General features: G+C 30.8%; 1 protein-coding gene across 1 annotated transcript in view; it reads left to right on the top strand.

Moving 5' to 3' along the window:
• The window catches only part of LOC107440856 (MFS-type transporter SLC18B1), a gene marked incomplete at its 3' end in the record, with an annotated part of 58,866 nt that overhangs the window by 11,017 nt on the left and 24,984 nt on the right, over positions 1–22,865 (top strand). Inside the window, 6 exon segments of the mRNA XM_043046668.2 lie at positions 407–502; positions 3,453–3,526; positions 8,250–8,397; positions 9,222–9,290; positions 16,093–16,186; positions 19,959–20,107. Coding sequence (XP_042902602.1) covers positions 407–502; positions 3,453–3,526; positions 8,250–8,397; positions 9,222–9,290; positions 16,093–16,186; positions 19,959–20,107 — 630 coding nt within the window.

Here is a 22,865-nt window from a genome sequence, read left to right as displayed (position 1 = left end):
TGAAAGAGGGAACGATTCTAAAAATAAATCTTCCTTTGAAATATAAATCTATTTATATTTCAATGGTATGTTTTCAGCCTTGAATTCCCAAAATAGAATCTCTCTACGCTTATTCTTTAACAAAGACATTTTATGAAAGCGAAAGAGCTTTAATGTTGTTATTAATACAAAAGTTTTTATAATTTTTGTATTATATATATATAATACCTTTCTTATATAGTTGTTTTTGTCTAAGATAAGTAATATGAATCTTTTGAAGATACATGGTTGTAAGTTTAAACTCTGGGCAAGAAATGAAAAAATCAGTATAAAGAGTGTACTTTGTTGCTTTACACCAATTTTGATTTACTACCTATTTTTATCAAATATGTGTAGATTTATAATGAAATGTGTGTGTGTTTTTCAGGCGAGATCGAAAGGTCTGAGTGCTGAAGAATATTCTTTGGTGTTTGGAATCTACAGCCTCTCTCAAATCACGTTCAGTGTCATTGTTGGCAGAAGTGTAAGTTGAATTCATACTTAGTTAATGTAGAGAGAATGTAATGCAGTATTCTTTTTTTTTTTAATAAGAACTGTTTTCATGGAAAGAGAAACACTCGTTGACTTGGTATGTTCACGAAACATTTTTATTACGAGGAATCGGAAAATTGAAACTGGTTGTTGCATAGTCCCTGGCCGTATTATTAGACGCACTATAAAATTCTACGAAAAATTATAATTATCAGGTGATAACTATTCAGCATCATTATTTTTACACGGCTGAAACCGGTTTGCATTAGTTTACTATCCTGTATTCATGGGTTAATATTGTAATGCAATAGGTTAAAAATAAATACAAATAGGAAGTCTATAAAAAATCTCCTGAATAAAAACCCCATTACATGTGTGTTTAAATGTAAAAGTAATGCCTATATAAACTCGGGCAAATCATGTCATTATTAAAAAGCCACAGTGGGTCTCATAATGTGATCTAATTATTATAATATACTAACATAATGCTTGATATAATAAATAGTCCTATCGTCAATGTATCCTATCGTCAAATTTATATTATATATCGTCTAATGTATCCTATCCTTAAATTTATATTATATATCGTCTAATGTATCCTATCGTCAAATTTATATTATATGTCGTCTAATGTATCCTATCGTCAAATTTATACTATATGTCGTCTAATGTATCCTATCGTCAAATTTATACTATATATCGTCTAATGTATCCTATCGTCAAATTTATACTATATATCGTCTAATGTATCCTATCGTCAAATTTATATTATATATCGTCTAATGTATCCTATCGTCAAATTTATATTATATATCGTCTAATGTATCCTATCGTTAAATTTATATTATATATCGTCTAATGTATCATATCGTCAAATTTATATTATATATCGTCTAATGTATCCTATCGTCAAATTTATATTGTATATCGTCTAATGTAATCAATTGATACAGTAAAGTAAACAAGTGCAAACAGTCGTGTAATAACACCAAAGCTGTATAGAGTATCACCTGATTATTAAAATTTTAGATAGAATATTATAGTGCGTCCAATAATGTGACCAGGGACTCAGAAAAGATTTTTGTCTCGACAAAAAAAATCTCTTGTGTTTTTATTTATTTTAGACTCGCTGCTGTTGTCGAGGAGGCACAATGATTAAGGGACTAAACTGTCATTCTGAGGAAATTACTCCTCTGTGACCGGCTTGTCTATGATGTAAAAGCGAAATTGTGCTGACCACGTTGCCACATTCTTGCCGCTGGTCAAAAAATTGAGAAGAATATTTTACTTTGTTATCGCTTTTTTGCACCGACAAAATTCATTATCTGACCCTGCAATGCTCTTTTCAAGCTTTTCTTTTGCTTCTTCTATAGGTTTTTGAAATAATTAATTTAAGCACGTTTCATCAAGTTTTAACCCAATTGTTAAGTAAGTAATTAACTAGATAAAGCCTAGTACCAGTATATTTAGCAGCAAAATAAATCAGTATGGTTGTACTATGGTAATTGGTTATTATTTCCGACAATTATTATCTTAGGTTACTATTTCTATTTTGGATATTATTCCGTATTTATTTTCACGACCTGACGACTTTCGTACGTTCTTTCTTTTTTAACATACTATTGTTTGGACTGATTGGGAATTTTGACCCTCAAGATTGGGCAGGAAACCGTAATCTGGTAATTATGGCCCGAAAAGCTAAATAAGTTTAGTCCCTTTTATGTGGTTAAATTTTATGAGTGTTTCGTCATATTGAGCGAGTTGAAACGTTTTTGCACACAATTATAAAATTTATTTACCCAAAAATAATTCGGCATGAAAAAAAATTTACAAAGAATTTTTATTTTTTATAATAATAGTAAAAAAAAATTTTTGAATTTTAACTATGCACACATAATNGTTTGGACTGATTGGGAATTTTGACCCTCAAGATTGGGCAGGAAACCGTAATCTGGTAATTATGGCCCGAAAAGCTAAATAAGTTTAGTCCCTTTTATGTGGTTAAATTTTATGAGTGTTTCGTCATATTGAGCGAGTTGAAACGTTTTTGCACACAATTATAAAATTTATTTACCCAAAAATAATTCGGCATGAAAAAAAAATTACAAAGAATTTTAATTTTTTATGATAATAGTAAAAAAAAAAAATTGAATATTAACTATGCACACATAATTTCAAAATTATATAATTTTGAAAGATGAATTACAAAATCGAACAACTATGTTTTTTGTGTATTTCAGTCAATATGTGCAAATCAAATTTTTTGTCCAAAAAGAAAATCATTTATCCAAAAATATTTCACGCAAAATATAATATGTAATATGTTATTGCTTTTCCCCTTCTATTTTTAATATTTAATTTATTCTTCTTCATAAAATGTTTTATTAAGTTTACAAATTTTTAACATCATTTAAACTATGTGAGTTTAAATGATAAAGTTTAAAATTTGAAAGATATCGGTCGAATAGTTTCTCAGCAGCAAAATTTCAGAAAAGTCGGCACTTATTTTGAAGCTCAAGGTTTTAAATCTGACGGGAAAAAAATGTTCTTTTAGAGAAAGTACGCTTTTGTGACTAATTTCATATCTTAAAAATTTTCAGCACAAATTAATTAGCCATCAATTAAATTCAACAACTTGAATCGCTAACATAACATGTCAATGCGAAAAATCCGATTCATTCATAAAAAGTTATACAGCTGGTTCCGTTTTCATATTATTCATTATTTCTTCGAATTATATCAAGGACATGTATTATTTTAATAGATAATAAATAATAAGTGTTGTAACATATTTGTTGGCACTCTTCAAGTCTTATTAATATTAATAAGTACAGGTGCGATTAAATCATTTGTCAGATTCATAAGAAAGCAAATAGAGCTCTAATTTACAGAATGTTTTCTTTAAAAATTAAATAACAAAACATTGTTTTATTTTTTTCTAGCTGACAAAAATTGGTCCTAAATTTGTGGTTGTTGCAGGTCTTTTTTTAACAGGAGGATCAACAGTCTTGTTTGGGTAATTACTTTTCTAATCAATCTTTCTTTTAGTCGAAATTTATCTTAAGCCTTTTAGGGTAATTTTTTTCGAGAACGACGAATAAAAGAACGAATGCCTGATGCATAAGAAAAAACAGCTCTCCTGTGTTGACGTTTCTTCATGTCCCCAAGAAACATTTACTATTACCCGCATTTAAACTAAAAAAGACACTTAACTTTATCACTTTAACTGAAAAAACAACAACATTGAAATTCAATTTCGGGTACTTTTAAGATACGATATAATAATCTTTGTACAGAAAAAACTAATGATTTGTGAATAATCTGCTAATAATTTTTATAACACTATACCTTTCACGTTATCAAATTCATGCATGATTTCTAAACATTTATTCATAATAGTGAGTATTAACAATGTTTGAGCTTTAAATAATATTGAATTTATAATGTACATTATTTTATTCTAACATTCATTCTCTAAATTAATGTCTTCAATAATTATATTCCAAAACCTTATTTGGATCAATTATAAAATCTTTTACAGACGTAAATAATAATGAGTATTTAATTCTAATATTCCTTAGCTAAATTAAGATCAGCCATAACAACTTTCGAAAATCTAGATTTAGATGAAGTATAATTGTTTTCTTTAAGATGTAAATATTGTTTCATATTTTATTCTAATTTTTCCTTAATAATATTTAAAGATCTTAATTGGGAGAAAAATTAAAATCAAAAACTCATTTTGTACATTTATTTTTTAACACCAACAATAAAAACGATATCTTACCGGATGAGAAAAACAAACAAAAATAAACTGTTTTCTAGAAAATAAGTAGAGTTCGTTTTGTTCTAATCTATTTCTTCATAGAATAATCTAGCAGCAATTTAAAACGTCAATACTTTACACTGATTTAATTATAAAGTTGTTTATAAACTAAAGTATTTGTCACATACCATTCATTATCTTTAGTTTAGAGAAAACTTCATTAATATTATAAAGAGGGAAACCACACGAAAGTATTGATTATTTTCAAAAACTTTTGTCTAGTTATTAATTTAAGTAATAGTTTAAAGCGAGTTTAATAAAATGTTGTATCTTAAAATTTTACCCTAATATCACTTGCTGACAGGTCTTATATTTTAAGCATGATCTGTCGTGATGAGTGATAATTTATAGCTATTGTACCTATATGACATTATTTAAAGGTTTAATAAATTAAAAAATCTATGAAAAGATGCTCCAACGTAGAGTCGAGTCGAGTTAACATGTCTTATATACTAGTGAATTGGAATTGCAAAATTGTAGTGGTAGACACGCTACAGTACTCCTCCAGAATTGTATCTGTGATATAGAATTCGATGAACAATAACCACTAGTTGATTCATTGCTGTCTTGTGAGAAACCGGGAAATCTGTATTAAGATCACCGGACCTTGAGTGCTGATCATGTGAACTGTATTAAGTACAGGGTCGCTCTAGTGTTTCCATCAGCAGTTGAGTGTATAATGGTTGAGTGTATGTTTTTTTCCCTTGAATTGGCAATTTTTCGCTGTTATCTTCTGGTTTTCAATAAACGACAGCTACTTCCATGATTTAATAAGTGAGACTATTGTGCAACGATTGTCTTATGAATTACAATTATTTTTATATTTAATAACCGTCGTTGAATAGCCGACTGTTTACGACAATGTTCAACGACAACTAATGTTCGACTCCGTAGCCTTTAAATTTTGAACCCTTCCAGAGGACAAGGGAACTACTGGATCAAGTATTGGCAGAAATTTGCCTTCGTGGAGAGCCTTTTTGATGGAACTAACCCGCATTTGTGTTACATGGAGAGTAAGACCACGAGAACCCCCCACTGTTAGCCAGACGGCAAGAGGACTCTATAACCCATGATCCATCTACCACTGANCGTGGAGAGCCTTTTTGATGGAACTAACCCGCATTTGTGTTACATGGAGAGGAAGACCACGAGAACCTCCCACTGTTAGCCAGACGGCAAGGGGACTCTAACCCATGATCCGTCCACCGTTGAGGATATTTCACGTCAGCACTGTGGTCGGTGCAAGCTGGATGCGGAATTCGTAAAGACCAGCCATCGCTGGGATTCGAACCCGGTTTACCTCATTAGAAGGTGAACGCTCTATCCCCTGAGCCATCGCAGATCAAATGGCAGTTTTTACTATTATTTGCTATAAACAACGGTCATTACAATGAGTTGCAACTTATGGCAGCTATCTAATAAATGGAATAAAATACAATAATTTGCAACCTATCACCATCATCAAATGATTTGTAATGAAAAACTGTTGCCTTATGATTAGTAACAAACTGCTGTTCGTTTTAAAACTTGCAACAAACTAAGTTCTATCTCATGTTTTGCAATGAATTTAAAACAAAAATTAGGCATTTTGCATGCTTAGTTATTAATCTCATCGCCATTCATTTCAGATTTAAGTAATGATAAAAAAAAAATTGAATTCCATTGCCATGAAATTTTGTTGATTCCGAAGTTTTCATTCACTCAACTCCAAAACTTGAAGAACCGAAGTAATTAGTAAAAAAGCACGGATCTCATTCAAATTCCATTAAACTGTAATTCGCTCATCTAATTAATAGTATGATCACGTGTTCTACTTCAAGTAACGACATGTTTCTCCCAAGATCATTAATTAAAGCTCATAAGGACCCTATTAATGTTGTTAAATTTGTCATTAAAGTTTTTGAATATGTGTATTCAATGTTCAGCGTTGAACATGGCAATTAAGATTAGACAAGTCTTTGCATTTAAAATAAGAACATGAAAAAAGGAAGCGTTTTAAATTCATATTTAAATTAAAAATGGTTTAATATACGTAATAATACACTTTTTCAATATATACTTTTCTCAGGGACGGTTTAAAAAAATGCATTGTTAGATTAAAGGACTTTAACTCTACCACGCTGGCTAAGTCCCGTGACAATTAAATAATTAGTTAACAGAATAAACGGAGACTATTATATACATTTTATTTGTAAAGTACTAATATGATATTTAATAGACATAGACAATTAAAAAAGATGAAACAGAGAGCTTTATTAACTAATTAAAAATTTCGACAAAGTATACTGCTTTTCAAATGATAAAATGAACAAGACATTTGATAAGAACGAATAATACTCGAACAAAAAACATATTTTTACAACATTTAAGTTAATCACCACTAGAAAACGAGGAAGACTAAGACTTGCAACTGATTACAAAATGACTTGAAAAATATAAGTATAATAGATTGGAAAGTCTGGGCAAAAACAGAACCTGCATAGAATAAAATTCTGCCATAAGCTAGGGCCCACTCGAGGCTGTAGTGCCAGAAGGGAAAGAAGGAAACTGATACATAAGAGACATAGACTTTAAAAGAAAGATTCTGTTATAATTATTGTCATAATATATATATATATATATATNACCTTACTATGTGTTGTATATTGTGGGTAAGTTTCATAAAATTCCATGTGTAATTTCTTGAGTTATCGCGATTTTTGTGAATTTTCCTTAATTTATGATAACCAGTGTATATAGCATAATAAATAAGTACAAAAAGGAAGAAAAAATGAATAAAAATCCGGAAAAATAAAATATATAATCTTTTCATCAGCTCACACGATTATATCGGCAAAAAGGAGGGCTTTCTAATATTGTATTAATATAGCCAAAGCAAAATATATCAATACAATAGTGTGAGAAGCACTCAAAACATTTTTTACAAAAAATTACAACAAATAAAATAGAACACAATAAGTAAAAACATCAAGTAAAAACACAGAAAATAGAATCTAAAGAAAAAACAGAATAAAACATGAAATGAAATCTTTAAAGCGATCAGCAAATTCAAATGAACTTGCAGGAACGGGAAATTTTTCAAGAATGATTTAAAATATTTTCGAAATAAATTTGCCAGATTGCAAAATATGAAACCAAAAGTGCAAAATGACATAAAAGAGTAAATCGAGGGGTTTTGTATTAAAGCGCGATTTTACTGCATTACTGAAGTGCGTTTGATTTGTCAGTTACCAGGGAGTGGCCCGAAAATGGATGTGCGAAAGGTAATATTATACTGGATAATTCAAAGAAGTTGACAATTAATAAGTTTAGAAAATTAACATTTATTTAAGAAAAAAATAAAATTGAAAAGAGAAAGAAACGTGAATTGCCTGTTTTGCACATAATTTTAGCCACGGATTTGACCGAAATGGATTTGCACATAGTAAAAAAATATATAAATTAACAAAGAATTTTTTTATTTACTTTTTTAGTAACTTTATTTACAATGATATACAATTAACTCAATGATTTTATATAGAATTGAATTAGATACTTTAGTTGGGTATCCATTGTTTTTAATAAAATTTTGAAAGAGTTTATCTATTTGCTTTTTTGGATAAATAAATATTACTACATATTCTTCTAATTCTATTCATGTTTTCTCTACATTTTGAACTTATAAATATAGATTAAAAAATAACATTAACAAATAGCATTAAAACAAAATTTAAAAGCAAGAAAATAGTTTGCATGGCTGTAATTGAGAGATTCCGCGAAATATAAAGGTTTTGTCAAACTTACTCCATGTAAATCATTTGGTGGTAAATTATGTTTCTTTTCTCTATGCTTGACCACAGACCATCGCAACTCTCTCGACTGAAGCTTTCAGATATGAGCTTTAGTAAAAAAAATCTTCTGTTTATTCGAATAGATGTCTGGAGAGGAGTCCCGGAGGGGCCATGTTCTTTTGGCTCTGCATGGCTGTTAGAGCTGTTGAAGGTGCTGGTTTCGCAGCTTATCTCACAAGTTCTTTGGCTGTCCTTGTCAGAACATTTCCCACCGATCCAGGATACTATGTGGTGAGAAAGATTGTTCTATATACCAGTAAAACTTGCAGGATCTTTTTTCTTTTAATTTCCATAACGTGAAATAATTTTCACACTAAACCTTTCTTGGCATAAAACAAATTTATTTAAACGCATAATTATGCCACAACACAAACATATAGTGAAGTATAAAGAAATAATAGTAAATCACATCGTCAAAAAATCGCTCCTTCTCAAAACATTCTAATACTTCTAATACTTCTCTACACCGAGCTAAAACAGAAGCAGGATTCGTTTTCATTCAATCCTTAAGTTTTTGTTGATATCTCGTGGCGCCATCTAGTGATGGCAAACCTTACAATACCCAAGTTGAGATTTTTTTATGATCACAAAACATTTTGCAGATTAGGCCACCACATAAAATTGGTTCACTTTTAAAAGAGTGTCACTCCCCATTCACATGACATCAAGCGCGTGATGTTATAAGACCTGATTTTCGAAAACGAAACCTGATTACGAAAACCTGATTTTCACCTCCGATTCTCCTAAACTGCTTTGAGGCAGGGATTGCAAATTCGCGATACTGCCAGTCCATAAATTAAGGATAATGGCAGCTGGTTTTGTAGTTCAAATTTGCTCTTCTCAATCTCAATAGTAATTGTTAAGAGTTCGAAAAAAATTTTTTTTTCATAAAATATGATGGTGTAATATTTAATGTACATATTTTTTTAATTCAATTTTCCATAAATATTCATAAATATGTATGAAGGGATGTCATTACGAAACACCCTGCATTAGGTTTTGTTTAAATGTGACTATTCAAATGAAGAAACTTGAAACTACGTGTTTGTTTACAGGGACTGACCGAAACTATAGTGACCGTAGCTATGATATCTGGACCTCCACTGGGAAGTTTCCTTTATACAGTAAGTTAATCATGTTTATTTAGTAAAAAGCAAACTGTTTTAGAATCCAAATAAATGAAGAAAAAATGTCCTGCTTTTATTAAGCATTTTTCTTAGCTGCGTATTTAGTGGTCTTCCTAAATATTATTTTAATTATATGAAGACCATCTTGTGAGAAATGATAAGCTGTAATTTTTCCACGAAGAAATTATCGAATTTCTGGTCAGGCAACCACGTAATAAAAATTCTATGAAAATAGATGGCGCCACACATCGTATTGACAAGATAACGAGACACATATAAATGTTTGCAGCAAGTAAAAGCACAGTCGTGAAACAAAGCTATTTGGTATTTATCTTATTTGTATTAAAATGGATATAATACTGTATGACGATTGACGAGAAAATTCTTGAAATTATCTCAGAAATGAAGTTATAAAATGCAAAGCAATATGTACCTGAACTACATTAGATTTATTTATTTATCCCCATCCCCTTTGCCTGTAGCTTTCTTTATATGGAATGCGGTTTCAGGCCATACAAAGAATAGCTGGAGGAAAATGGGGGATAATTATACCCCAAAGGCTCCCCCCCCCGAAGAATGATGACTAGTGCAGCTGCAGTCAGATGTGTTAATCCCAAAATCCATACCAGAAAAAAACTAGATAGCAATATCTCCTGTTCCTATCGTACATTCCTCACAAAAGTCCTTCATATTTTTCTGGCAATATCTCCATTGCACATCACACTTCAGCAGGAAGCAACTAGTATCAACATCACCAGGAGCAATCGTTCTGTAATAATAAATAGCGTCTCCTTTTATGCCTCATTAATCGACAATCAATGACCTAATTAAATGACCTCCTCCCTGTCAATTTTAACCTGAAGACAAATAAACTAATATCCATTAAACAAGTCTGACAAACAAGAAAAAAAATGAACATATTTGGACATGGATGTGTGACGGAATGGGACTGGAATGTTACAACATGAAGATGGCATCATCACACCAACCACACAATTTTAGTTTATAACCGTCATTATTAGTTTATAACCGTCACTCCATTTTTGAGTTCACGACCACTAATCTTCAACTCCTTAGCCTTGCAATCTTGAACCCAACACAGAAGACAAAGAGGCTCCTGGATCAAGTATTGGGAGAAATTATAACCCATGATCCGTCTACCTCTGAGGATATTTCATGTATGCACTGCGGTAAGTGCAAGTCGTATGCTGAATTCGTATAGCTGGGGTTCGAACCCGGTTCGCCTCATTGGAATGCAAACGCTCGATCCCCTGAGCCATTACGATTCTAACCACGCAATTGAAACTATTCACCTGTAACACAGTATTCCAGGTGGAAGCATTGGCATTAAGTGAAGCCATCAATCATAAAACAGCTAATTACAAGCAACGCTATAATTTGGCCAGACAGCCTTTTGAACTATAATAACACTTAAGAACTATAATACCACTCAACAGATTATACAGTACGTTCAAACCCTATTTAATAGTAGTTAAAGCCTCCAAATCTCATGGATTAACCCACTGGCGGTTTAACAAATGGGAAAAAATAAGGAGAATGTTTCTTCCCAAAACCCACTATTTCCCTATCCAATAGCATGGAAAAACCGGTTTTGCTATGCGGAGAAAAACTGCAGGTATTAATTTTTACACGCAGAACCGTCTGTAAGTTAAAGCACATAATAATAACAATGGGAACGAACAAGAAGGTAAACTTAGCTAAAGAAGCAATTAGCAATAGTCAATTAATCATCGTCATCATCATCGGAGGATCAAAATTGTGATGGCTTGTCTTTGGATCACCCTGAGGGATGCTTTTCCAGGGCGTCCGCGACAACAACAACAACCAAATTTCGATAATGACATCGAAATTTCTCGGATTCAGATTGAGAATAATTTGAGAAAGTTTTATGCTAGGGTCCGAATAAATTTAACAATCGGAATAAATTAAGAAACGGCCTAGATTGGAAATAAATTACTATGACTATTTTATTAGAAATAAATGAAAAAACTGACTTTAGAGCTCAATCCATGCGCATTTTTCAAATAAAGCTCTTTTTTTTTATTCATATTAAGAACATCTTTTCAAGAAAATATTCCGCTTTACCCTCTGCCAATTAGCTCGGATTCAAACAGCTGATTTCTTCGCTATAGAGTCCGACTCTGTTACATGCTAGCAATATTTTTTTTTCATTTCTTTTTTCATTTTCTTTTTTCATTATTTTTTAACGTATTAAGATAAATAAAAAAAAGCTTTTTCTAAATAACAAGGTAGATAAGATAAGCAGTTCCAGGATACGATTTAAAGTATCCTTTTCCAAGATACTTACTTTGGAAGAAACTATTTAATAGTATCTCGTTCATTTAACAGAGTTATTTGAGAGAAGAAAAAAAAATTCGTTCTTATTCTCTGTTTACTGTCTGTTTGGAATGGGTCTCGTTTTGAAGAAGAGTTAATATGGAAAACTATTTACACGTGACAGCTAACACAAATGAACCTAATTTCTTCTGTAAACAATGGCAGCTATTTTCATTTCTTCAAAACAAGGATTTTGTTGTTTTTTTATTTATCTAGTTGCTAGCTTTGAGGAATAATGTTTGTTTCTTTTAGCTCTTTTGAGTAGACTTGTGTAAACATCTGAAACCTTTAACTGGGGATTTGTTAAAAGCAAGACAATAGACATTTGTTAAACAAAGTTTTGATTACATTAGAAAATATTTCCAGTAGAATTGAGACGAACTGTGAATTTTTTTTTTTTTTAATCCTGTAAGTTTTATTTTAGTAACTTGTTAATTTTTGGTATTTCTTGCAAAGGACAGATTAAAATATTTGCAAACAAAATAAGTTCGAAATCCCTTTTGGAATAAAAATCAGTTCGGAAAAATAAAGAGCCAAAGTTCCTTTTACAGGCGAGTTTCTTGTTTGACTTCTTTTGGATCAACAATATAAATTTAGTTAGAAGTTTTAGTTTCCTCAAATTTAAATAACGGTTTATTTAAATCGATCACCACTTTCTGTGCCACGTGACAATACCGCTTCTAGGCAATTAACGCAAGATTTTATTTTCATTCCTGATTCCGAGAGTTTATTTCCGTTCCATTTCATTTCTATCCATTCCTAAATAAGGAGACAGATTTAAACTAAAAGGACAGAAACAGACAAATGTAAATAAGAAAAATAAGAAAGAAGCAAGTGAGTAGACTAGAATGAAGAAATTTTTTTTTAATTCCTAAAATAATATTAATCATAATAAAGAAGAAAGAAAAAAAACATCGGTCAATATAATTCTCAGAGATTTAAAAATTATAATAAAAAGTTATGATTGCCTTATTGTGATCACTGGTTAGCCATGGGTCAAATGCTTTTTTCTTTCTGGATTGGACTCCGTTAAACATTTCAAATCATGGGTTGCATAAACTGTCTCTCTTTGATGTTTGTCCTCTTTCATATCCTTGCCTATGTACGTGTTTCAAGACTTTTCCTTCTTCAGCAATCATATTTATATTGTAAAGCCAGTCATTATACGTTTTTATTAAAAATACTTTAAATTATTATTATGTAAGTACATTAAAAATGCCTGCTAGTGAAAATAAAAAGAAAAATAAAAACAGCGGTCGCCATAGCAACGCATGCGCATTGTTTACTCTTGAACATAGTTGAAAAGTGTGTGGACGATATCAAATCCAAACCAAGGCCAAATCAGTCTCAAGTTTAGTAAAAACGGAAGAAGCAAGTTGCTTTTTGAAAGTCAATTAACGTCTCATTAACAACTCAGCATCGTCAAAATTAATAACTATAAAGCTAGTAGTATCAGATGTAAAGTTTGTAATAAAAACACCTAAATTATGGAAATTTTACATTTGCAGCAGAAATTATATAAATTTTGCTTACTGAGATGCAATCCTTACAAAAAAATAAGGTTTTTAAGGTTGTTTTGAGGTTGACAGATGTAAGAAGCACACCTGAGGTAGAAACCTCATAATAAACCTCAATTTCAACCTCATGTACCCCTTATTAGATTAACCTCTGATGTAGCACTGCGATACTTTTATTTGAGATCGAGTGAAATTATTCACATATTTATTTGCTTGAAATTGAAAAAAAAATTACCTGTACTCCTGATAAACAACCTCCCTAAGCTGGTTGCTCAAAAGTCCATCAACCTCAAATATAAATAAAACAACTTCATACACCTTGAGAGGTTGTATTTGTAAGCTTGTTTTTGAAGTCAACTTCAAAACAACCTTAAACAAATTTCAAAAACAACTTAAATTTTTGTCGGAGGAAAGTCAGGATTCCATTTGATACATTTTAGGCATTAAAATTATAGTTGCTCGTGGACACAAGCGAAAGCCTATTTATTAAATTTCGTAATTCCTATTTTTGTTGCTTTTAGATTTTATTTACAAATTCCATTTTTAGAGAAATTTAGTAGTATCCGTTAACGGGCTTTTTATAAAACTTTTTATCATGAAACTGAGTCTTTAAAAAAATGAATTATTGGTAGAATAGTTTCTTTACAAAATATTTTATCTTTTAAAAGGGAACTCTTCTCCGTAGTTTTCATTTTCAAAAGATATTTTTTCTTCTTCACATTTATGTTTATATCTAAGATAAATATTTTTTAGATACACTATTTTAAGGTATCAAAATTTTAAATTTACAAAATAATATATACATTTATCGCTATTAAAATTAAAAAATATTTCTCTTAGTCTTTTAATTAATACATTAAAGCTATATTACATATAATTAAAGTTTTTAAATTGCATTGTTAAATGTGTCAATTTGTTCAGATCTAATTTGTATCAGTGTAGTAGTTACTTTTGAAAGTATTGAATGATACTATTTTTCTTAAATGTTTTTCGATTTTACTTTCACAGTGTTGTTTTGTTTTCATTTATGACTTAATTACTTTTTGTAGAATAATTGTTTATTTTTGGACTTTTCGCAATATCCTACACTTATAACCCTTTGTCGCAGATTTTTTTAAACGTATTTTTCATACTTTTTTCATTATTTTGTATTAGTTTATGTCAGAACAAGTGAACAAAAATATTAAATTTAGCAGTTTAATAATTTACGGTTATGAAATACAGCATGAAACACTGATGACTTTCATACGTTAACAGTAAAATCTAACAAATACAGGTCACTTATAAACAATAGTTTTTCAAATCTGCATTTATTTGAAATCATTCAGATCTAAGAGAAACAGTTATTCCTCATTGAAATTTCTTCAATTTGCGAAATCAAATATTGATAAAATTTTGAATATCAAAAGAATTTTTTTTTCAAATTACTTTTTTTCGATTTTATATTTTTTTACAAATATAATTCTGATAATCTAACATATTTTGATTAGTAACTATTCAAATGTTTTTAACCAAAATATACTAAAATATATTTTTGCTTGCAATTAAAGAGTCATAAAACATATGTATTAAAGAAACACCGGTGTTCGATCTGCGTCAAAGTGTTTTTTTTTAAATCTCTGTTATCATATAAAAGAAGGGTTTTTTTTAAGAAAAATTCACAGTTTTCATAATTGCTGCAAGTTAGCGACAGTCATTCATGATTGTTAGGTCAGATGCAGCGGATCTTTAAACATTACACTTTATAATCTGAAAATAGGGAAAATGTCAATATGAAGAACAGCTACAGTTTTCTCGGGGAAAAAAATTGAAATTTTTGAGGCATAAAAAGTGACTCCACTGCACGAAATGGGCTCATGAATATTTTCAAAAAACTGAGAATTATTCAATGATTTTGGCAATTTCTATCAAGGAGGAAAAACTTCATCGATTTGACGATTTTTAAAAAAAAATGCTTAATAATTTTTAAAATGTGTAATAAAGTTAATTGTCTTTCTGAAGTTTAGATGAATCTTGACGGCAAGTTGAGTTTTTGTTTTGATTAAAATCTAAGGAACTTAAAATGCGTTGTTTTTTTTTAATTTTTTGGGGGGAAAAAGTTTTGAAAAACACTGTTAATGCTTATTTTAAATTCACAACTACTTTGATTTTTTAACGATTTTATAAAACATGAACTTTTACAAAAATGTCTTAATGAACCTCAAATTTAAATGTAGTTACACAAGTCAAAATTCCTGATGGTCCCACATCATTTGATGGTCACCATCATCCAACATTTTCCAATAAGCTTTCATGGTTTTTAATAGGCCAGCAAACTTCCATCCTTTCATGATGGAAAATGCTACTTTAATACTATGATGGTTAACCATCAAGAGAAGTGTAATTCTCATGGATCATCAATCCATGATGATCCGTGAGGATCAATGATGGTTCCAACTATACATTACCATGATGGTTTAATGGGAGTTCTTATTGGTTCTCAGGAATGCATCATCAAAACAATTCGGTTTTTTTCCTACGTTGGCCCATCATAAATCAGTCCGAATTCCCACATTGGGATGATGGATGTTCATGATCGTTCCAACATTTGATTTCTAACAAACTATGATGGAAATTTCTGATGGTTCTACTTGAACAAACCATCAAAACAAGTTGCTATTCTTATGTTGGACCATCATAAATCAGTCAAAATTTCTACATCGGGGTGATGGTTACTCACCCCGATGTAGAAATTGTTACTCACTCATCAAGAATATATTGGTTCATGATTGAATTATTGATGGTTACCATTGAGATTATGTTGGCCCATCAATGGAAAACCATCAAAAATTTAATTTTATAAAGCTTTTCGTAATGTCTCATTGAGATTGGTGTAATATATACTAAGTATTTTATATATTTGAACAATTCATGTTTTGTCTCAGATTGGAGGCTACAGCTGTCCGTTTGTTTCATTTGGAGCTGTCATCATTGTGATGAGTGTGGCTTCGTATTTTCTTATTGCAGAAGAGAAACCAGGTAAAAACATTTCATTCATTACTGCAAAATGATTTTCTAGAAAAATCTACAAAAGTTCTATTTTTAATGTCAGAAATAATTCAAGTCCCGGTTCGAATTCCTTCATCGTGTCTCTATGTCGAAAGTCCCGCAGTGGACTGATCACAAAGACCCGGTTCCCTGTAGAACAACGAAGTCAAGCATCACTGGCTGCGGTCAGTAAGTGGGTAGGTGACCACTTTGATCAGCCTGCCTAGGGACCGACGGTGGGCGGTATCGGTCCTCGTTAAACTGTCCTACCGTAAATTGCTCGACTTCACGCGCAGGTCGTCAGGCTACCAAAATCCCCTCTGCAAAGGATCAAAATTGCGATGACATGTCTTTGACCATTCTCAGGGATGTTTCCGAGATCGTCGCCATTAGCCCATTGAGCAGCTCTAGTGTAACGTAAATAAAGTACCACCGCTGTTCAGGTGTTCAACTTAACGTTAAATTTTGTTTTGTTGCAAAAAAAAAAAAGCAATCAGACTTGGAAGCTTCAAATTATGAAAGTATGTAGAAAATTTACAGGGAGTAACATGGCACAAAATGATTAGCTATTAAACTTGTAAAAAAAAATACTCTGCAGGCCACTCTGAAGGCTTCAAGAACGCAGCAACAGAGTCGAAATTAGGCGTGACGTACAATTTTCGTTTATGAACATAAAAGGAGCCGTTTTTTAAATTCAATTTAATCTAAAGTTAATTCGTCCAATTTAAAATGACTTCGCAAGTTGCAAATTTTTGCAATTTGAAAATCTTTTAACTGCTTTGTTTTATGTTAAATTTTATTTTACTGTGCGAAAACGAGATTAGGGATTAAAAACTACGAAGGGAGTAGGAAAAATGTTCAACCAGTTCGATGGAACAAAAGATTTAAGATTCGATTATTCTTTCGTTAATTATTAACTGCGAAATTATAATAAAAAAAGGTTGCCCACTGAAATGTACTACAGAGTTGAAATAGCCTTTTTCAAATCTAAATTTAACTCAAGTTCATTTTTTCATTTCAAAATTTCAATTTTTTCGAAAGTTAATGCAATTTTAATTGTTTTTTCATGATTTTTTTCACTTCTGTTTCGCTTTAAATAGTAACTATTTATTCACTGATTTAGGAAAATTTACTTCTTTTGACCTCATTTTCTTCTTCTTCATTTTATAAGCTCATACATGACTTGATGTCGAAATTAACAACAACAAAAAAAATTAGATAAATAAGATGAAAAATAAAAGATTTTAGAAATTTAAGAATTAAATATAGTCTGGATTTTCTATAAAATGTAAAGGCAGAGAAAAAGGAAACAAAATTATTGAAGTATCTGTACCTTAATTATCATTCTATTGATGTGTAACATAGTAACAGTAGATAATGATCTTTTCGTAATTAGATTCGTGGGAAAATTTCACTCGCATTGCCTGATATTTAAGAAAAATACTTTTCAGATACAAAGCAAAAGATATATTTTTTGGTTATGTTTAATATTATGAAGAATGGGGGAGGAGGATTAAAAGCAAATCCAATAAATGGCCTCTCCGTCAGAGGTAAATGCCTCTAGCTAAATCTGGTTGAATCTTTTACTTTTTTTCCTTCTTTTTTGCCACAAAATCAATGCCGTTTTCTTTATCCAATTTCTTTCAGTTAAGAAAAATTGAAATCGACCGTTGGGAGAAATATGATTCATTCTTCACCTTATGGGGTCGATTTCAGTCATTTCTTATCCATCTACACAATGGAAATTAGATTATCTTTAAATTACTTCTTCGTCTAAGTCTGCGATTTGAAAAGAAAAGAAAAGAAGAAAAAAATCTGCATTTTATATAAAAGGCGATCGGGGCTAGAAAATGAAGGTGAAATTTTACATTTATTGAACTATTTTTCCAAGCTATAGGTAATAGTTTTTCCTTCGGATTTTATGCGTTTCTCATCGTTTGGAGAAACCTTATTTCGAATAATAATAATAAAAAAAAATAGTTAAGCTTGGTTTTATTACTAGTGTAAAATAAAATGAGTTTCATTTTCAAAAAAAAATTCTCTTTCTTTTCCAAATTTAATGCCGTTAAAGTTTGTTTCATTAACATTTTCTTCCCAATAAAAAAAAAACCAATAAATGCTACGAAACTTACTTTATATTGAAGAAACGTTTTATTTATTTTTTTCATTTTTTGTGAGGAATATTTACTGTTAGTTTACAAAATAGAAAATGATGTAGTACATATATTAGTATCTGAATAATGGAAATCCTATAAGTCTAGGCTATTGATTGTTTGTTTCAAATTCCAAAAATACTTAAGAAATTTGTACGGATAAAGGTAAAGGGATTGGCATATTTAACGCATTTTCTTAAAATATAACAATACATAATTAAGCAAAAAAAAGAAAAAAGAATCGTGAGCCTGACTAAATGATAAAACCTACTTTAACTACAATATATTATTTAACAAATATTTTTATTTTTATTTTTTGATTATCTATATTTTTAATATCTGAATTCAATGACCTTATTTTGTAGAAATCAATTTCTTGCCCAAAAAAAGGACATCCTAATTAACTGTTGATCCTAATGGTCAGATTTTCACGTTCCTGGACTTAATCTTAACGGTTCGAAAGCCTCATTTTAAATATGCTAATTTATTAATGCAAGCATTATTTCAAGTTATGGAAAGATATTACTCAGAAAACGTTTGTTTTGCGTCAAAACGAACGTTTTCTGAGTAATATCTTTTTTTTGTTGTTGACAAATTTGAATTGATTTTAAAATTATGGGAGGAACTGAAATCTGGGACATATGGTTTAGTTAGGAAAACTGTCGAAATTTTAGACCCCTTAATGTTACTTTCTGCTTCTTTTTCTAGAAGAATTTTAAAGAACTTTTTAAGCGAATCAAAACTTTTTGTTCTCGACTATTAAATTTATACCTGAAAAGACAAAGCACGCGAAAAATAATTTTTAATATTTATTTGTTATTTTCTTCTATTTCATTTCACAACAGTTGAACGAAATTCGAATTGAAGGGTATACAAATCTCTACATTATTTTGAAGAATTTTCAGTTTTAAAATACAAAATTTGAACGAAATCGGACGAATAGCTACTGAGCAATATATTTTATTCTATTTTATAACCGTCGTTGAACAGCCGACCCAATTTTATGGGTTTACGACTTCTAATTTTCAACTCCGTAGCCTTGTCAATTTGAACCCAATCCAGAAGACAAGGGAACTCTTGGATCGAGTATTCAGAGAAATTTGCCTTCGTGTAGAACTTTTTGATGGAGCTAACCCGCATTTGCGTTTCAAGAAGAGGAAGACTACGAGAACCTTCCACGGTTAGACTGATGGCAAGGGGACTCTAACCCATGATCCGTCGACCACTGAAGATATTTCACGTCAGCACTGTGGTCGGTGCAAGCTAGATACAGAATTCAAATCGACTGAGATTCGAACCCAGTTCGCCTCATTGGAAAGCGAACGCTTTATCCCCTGAGCCATCGCGGCTTAAATGACATAAGTGGAATAAAATCGGTTGAATAGTTACTGAGTAATATATTTTTTAAAAAAAAGACGGATATTAAAAACTTGAATTCTCTAAAACTGTTCGACTGATTTCGTTCAACCTCTACGAATGAATCAGAATTGCTCTTGAATCATTAGGATTGAGTCCCTGTACGTAAAAATCGGGTCAATAGGTCAAACGTTATTCAGCGTGTTCTGTATTTTTCCATGCTGTATATTGATATGCAATTATTTTATCCTCAGATGCTAGCGAGAAAAGTGACTCTTTAACCTTGAAGGAGTACCGAGGTCTCCTGAAATTGCCATCTGGTGCAATGGTTCTCGTAACTGTGACCTGCAACGTCACTGCAGACGCATTCATACTCATTGCATTAAGTGAACACCTCAATCAGGTATGAATAACTTGTGATCTAATAATCAATTTTAATTGTATAAATTGTGGCGTAACTACCACTAGGATCATTAAACATCAATTCACTATAGTCAGTATATAAGATATGCTAACTAGATTCAATGCTGAGGTACCTTTTGATAGATGGAAGTTGGCATTGTCTAATGGTCTATCTATTCTCCCACAAAATGATCGAAATTGAAGCTGTAAGATATTACTTGATCAAAAAATTTTCTCTTTTAAAAAATGAGCAAGTTGGAAACGTCAGTCAACATCCCAGATAGCAAAATGAGGTTTATTTTCACTCAACAAAAAACTTTCAATGTAAATCTAAAAAGGTTTTTTTTATGCGGTTGACGTGCAAACCTTCTTATCTTAAACTGTGACAACCTGCTCTACTCTACGCACATTACCCTAATCCAAAACCTTTACTAACCTTCTATATAAAACCCTTAAATCGAAGTTATCTTAGGGTTTTCTAGCGTGAAAAAAATCCTTGAATAAAGTTAGTCTTAAGGTGAAAAAAAATCTTATATCTAGGTCATTATGAGGTTTCTTATGGCAACGTCTTCTATGCTCAGCTAAAATCCACCTTGTCATGAAATTTTAATGGACAATGTCTAGTGTGACGTCAGCCAAAACGTCATTATGACGTTTATGACGTCTAGTTACGTTGAAAGTTACTAAGTTTCTTAAAAAAAGCTTTAAAAAAATTTTTTTGGGATGAAAGGTTTGAAACTGCAATATTTTTGCTTTATTGAAAAAAGGTTTTTAGTACAAACATTTTCGTGATAATAATGAGAAAATTTCGTCACAAGGTTACCGTACGGTTAAATGCTTTCTGGGATATGTAGCAGCGGACTGAAAAGTACATTTCTAACAGTTTCATGAGATGCCGATTAGAAATTTATTAAAAGCGATGGCTTTATTAATAAATACTTGAATTATGTAAATTTTCAGACTTTAATAAACAGAATTATAGTATGCGTTTAAAAAAAATGTAAATAAAGTCATCTGAAGCTCCTTACATGTTAAAAAATAATTTAATTTCTAAGATATCGAAATAATTAGATCTTAAAACCAATTATAAAAGTCAAATCCGCTTTAGGATGTAAGAATAAAAATACTCGCCTAAAATAAATCTAGAGTTTTAAATTACGTTGAGCGTGGAGTAGGATTAAAGTATGACAGAATTAAATCTCTTAAAATGAGCGAGGGTAAAACTAAAAATAAAATTAAACATTTTTTGAGAAAAGTAATTATAGAAAGTCATTAAAAATGTTCCAAATGTCAGAGAGGAAGAAAATAAGATATGGCTAAGAAAATTGATTGCTTAATAACATTTTACGATGATTTATTACAAAGCAAAGGTAAAGAAATCTGAATATTTAATAAATAATCCTTAATAAAAAAAGAATCCCCCCCCCTGTATTTTTATGGTATGAATCTAATTTCGTTTATTATTTTTGATCTGCCGTTATTTAATGGAAAAATATTTTTCTCCGTAAAACATAAATTATACCTCTAAGGTCTTCTGAATGTAATAAATATTTATATATTTTTTCTTAATTTTCAGGAAAAAAGCGGTAAAGAGTAACTAAAGTTTGAACGTTGTTTTAAAAAAAAATCTTAAGCTAATTCTAATTATTTTAATTAACAATTAAGTCGTCAAAAGGCTTCAGGTTGTTAATATTTGAATAAGATAAGATATTCGGAAATAAATTAATCTTAAATAATAATTTAATAAGCATTATTGGATTGTTACATTTATACACTTGTAAAAGTGAAGCACGGACTGTTGCCTCCAAACTCAGGGCCCAACTTAACCTAATTGGGTTCTGGGGCAATACCTTCTTTGGGACCCCCCCCCCCTCTGCTTCAATACTTCAGTAACGAAGAACCGAACTTTATGGAGGAACTTAAAATTTTCACCTCATTATAGATATATAACAAGAAAATTGACTAGAACCTAAAATGGCTATAAAGTCCCCCCCCCCTCCAATGGTCAGTCGAAATATCCAATGGTCCACCGCAAGATGCTGCTTTTGGATGGAGGATCTTTTTGGTAAATTCTTCTGCAATTTCTCTGTGCAATTTCACTATCGATTTCGTTTCTATGAACCACCATAAAATCTGTGCTTTCTCTTGTGGTGTATGCATTCTCCTTAATATCCGCTCGAATAAAACATCACATAGAAAAGTACTACATAGAACTAACACATCAAAGGTGAACATAACATTGCAATAGTTGCCAAAAACAAAAGAGAGAAAAATGCAATTAATAAGCAGACGATATTTAGAAAAGTGCAGATATTCAAACCTGAAAAGGAAAATATATGAGTTTGTGGTGGTTGGTTGTATCCAGGAGATGAATAGACGGGGTTTACATTTTAATTGGTATTTATTTTAATATTTAATTATAACGTACACAAGGGAAAACATAAAATAAGAGCAGTGCGTCTACAATGGCGGTTATGCTTTTTCTTCGTGTGAGAATGACAGAGACAGTTACTGATCGTAACTGTCGCGGTTACGATTAAGTTAAGTTCAGTCGCCGCAAGTTATTCCATCAATAAATGCCATAAGTTTGTTTATATCTTCATTATTTTATGAGTTATTAGACATCGAAATGGGTCCGGGAATTTATAAACACCCTGTATTATATAAGTATAGAATATTTGTTATATGAGTCTTATTGGTATATTATAATTATTAGATCAAATGATTAGACGCACTGTAGTTTTTTAATAATGACATGT

This window comes from Parasteatoda tepidariorum, chromosome 8, assembly GCF_043381705.1.
Source record: "Parasteatoda tepidariorum isolate YZ-2023 chromosome 8, CAS_Ptep_4.0, whole genome shotgun sequence".
NCBI lineage: Eukaryota > Metazoa > Arthropoda > Arachnida > Araneae > Theridiidae > Parasteatoda > Parasteatoda tepidariorum.
This window is presented reverse-complemented; position numbering and strand designations above follow the sequence as displayed.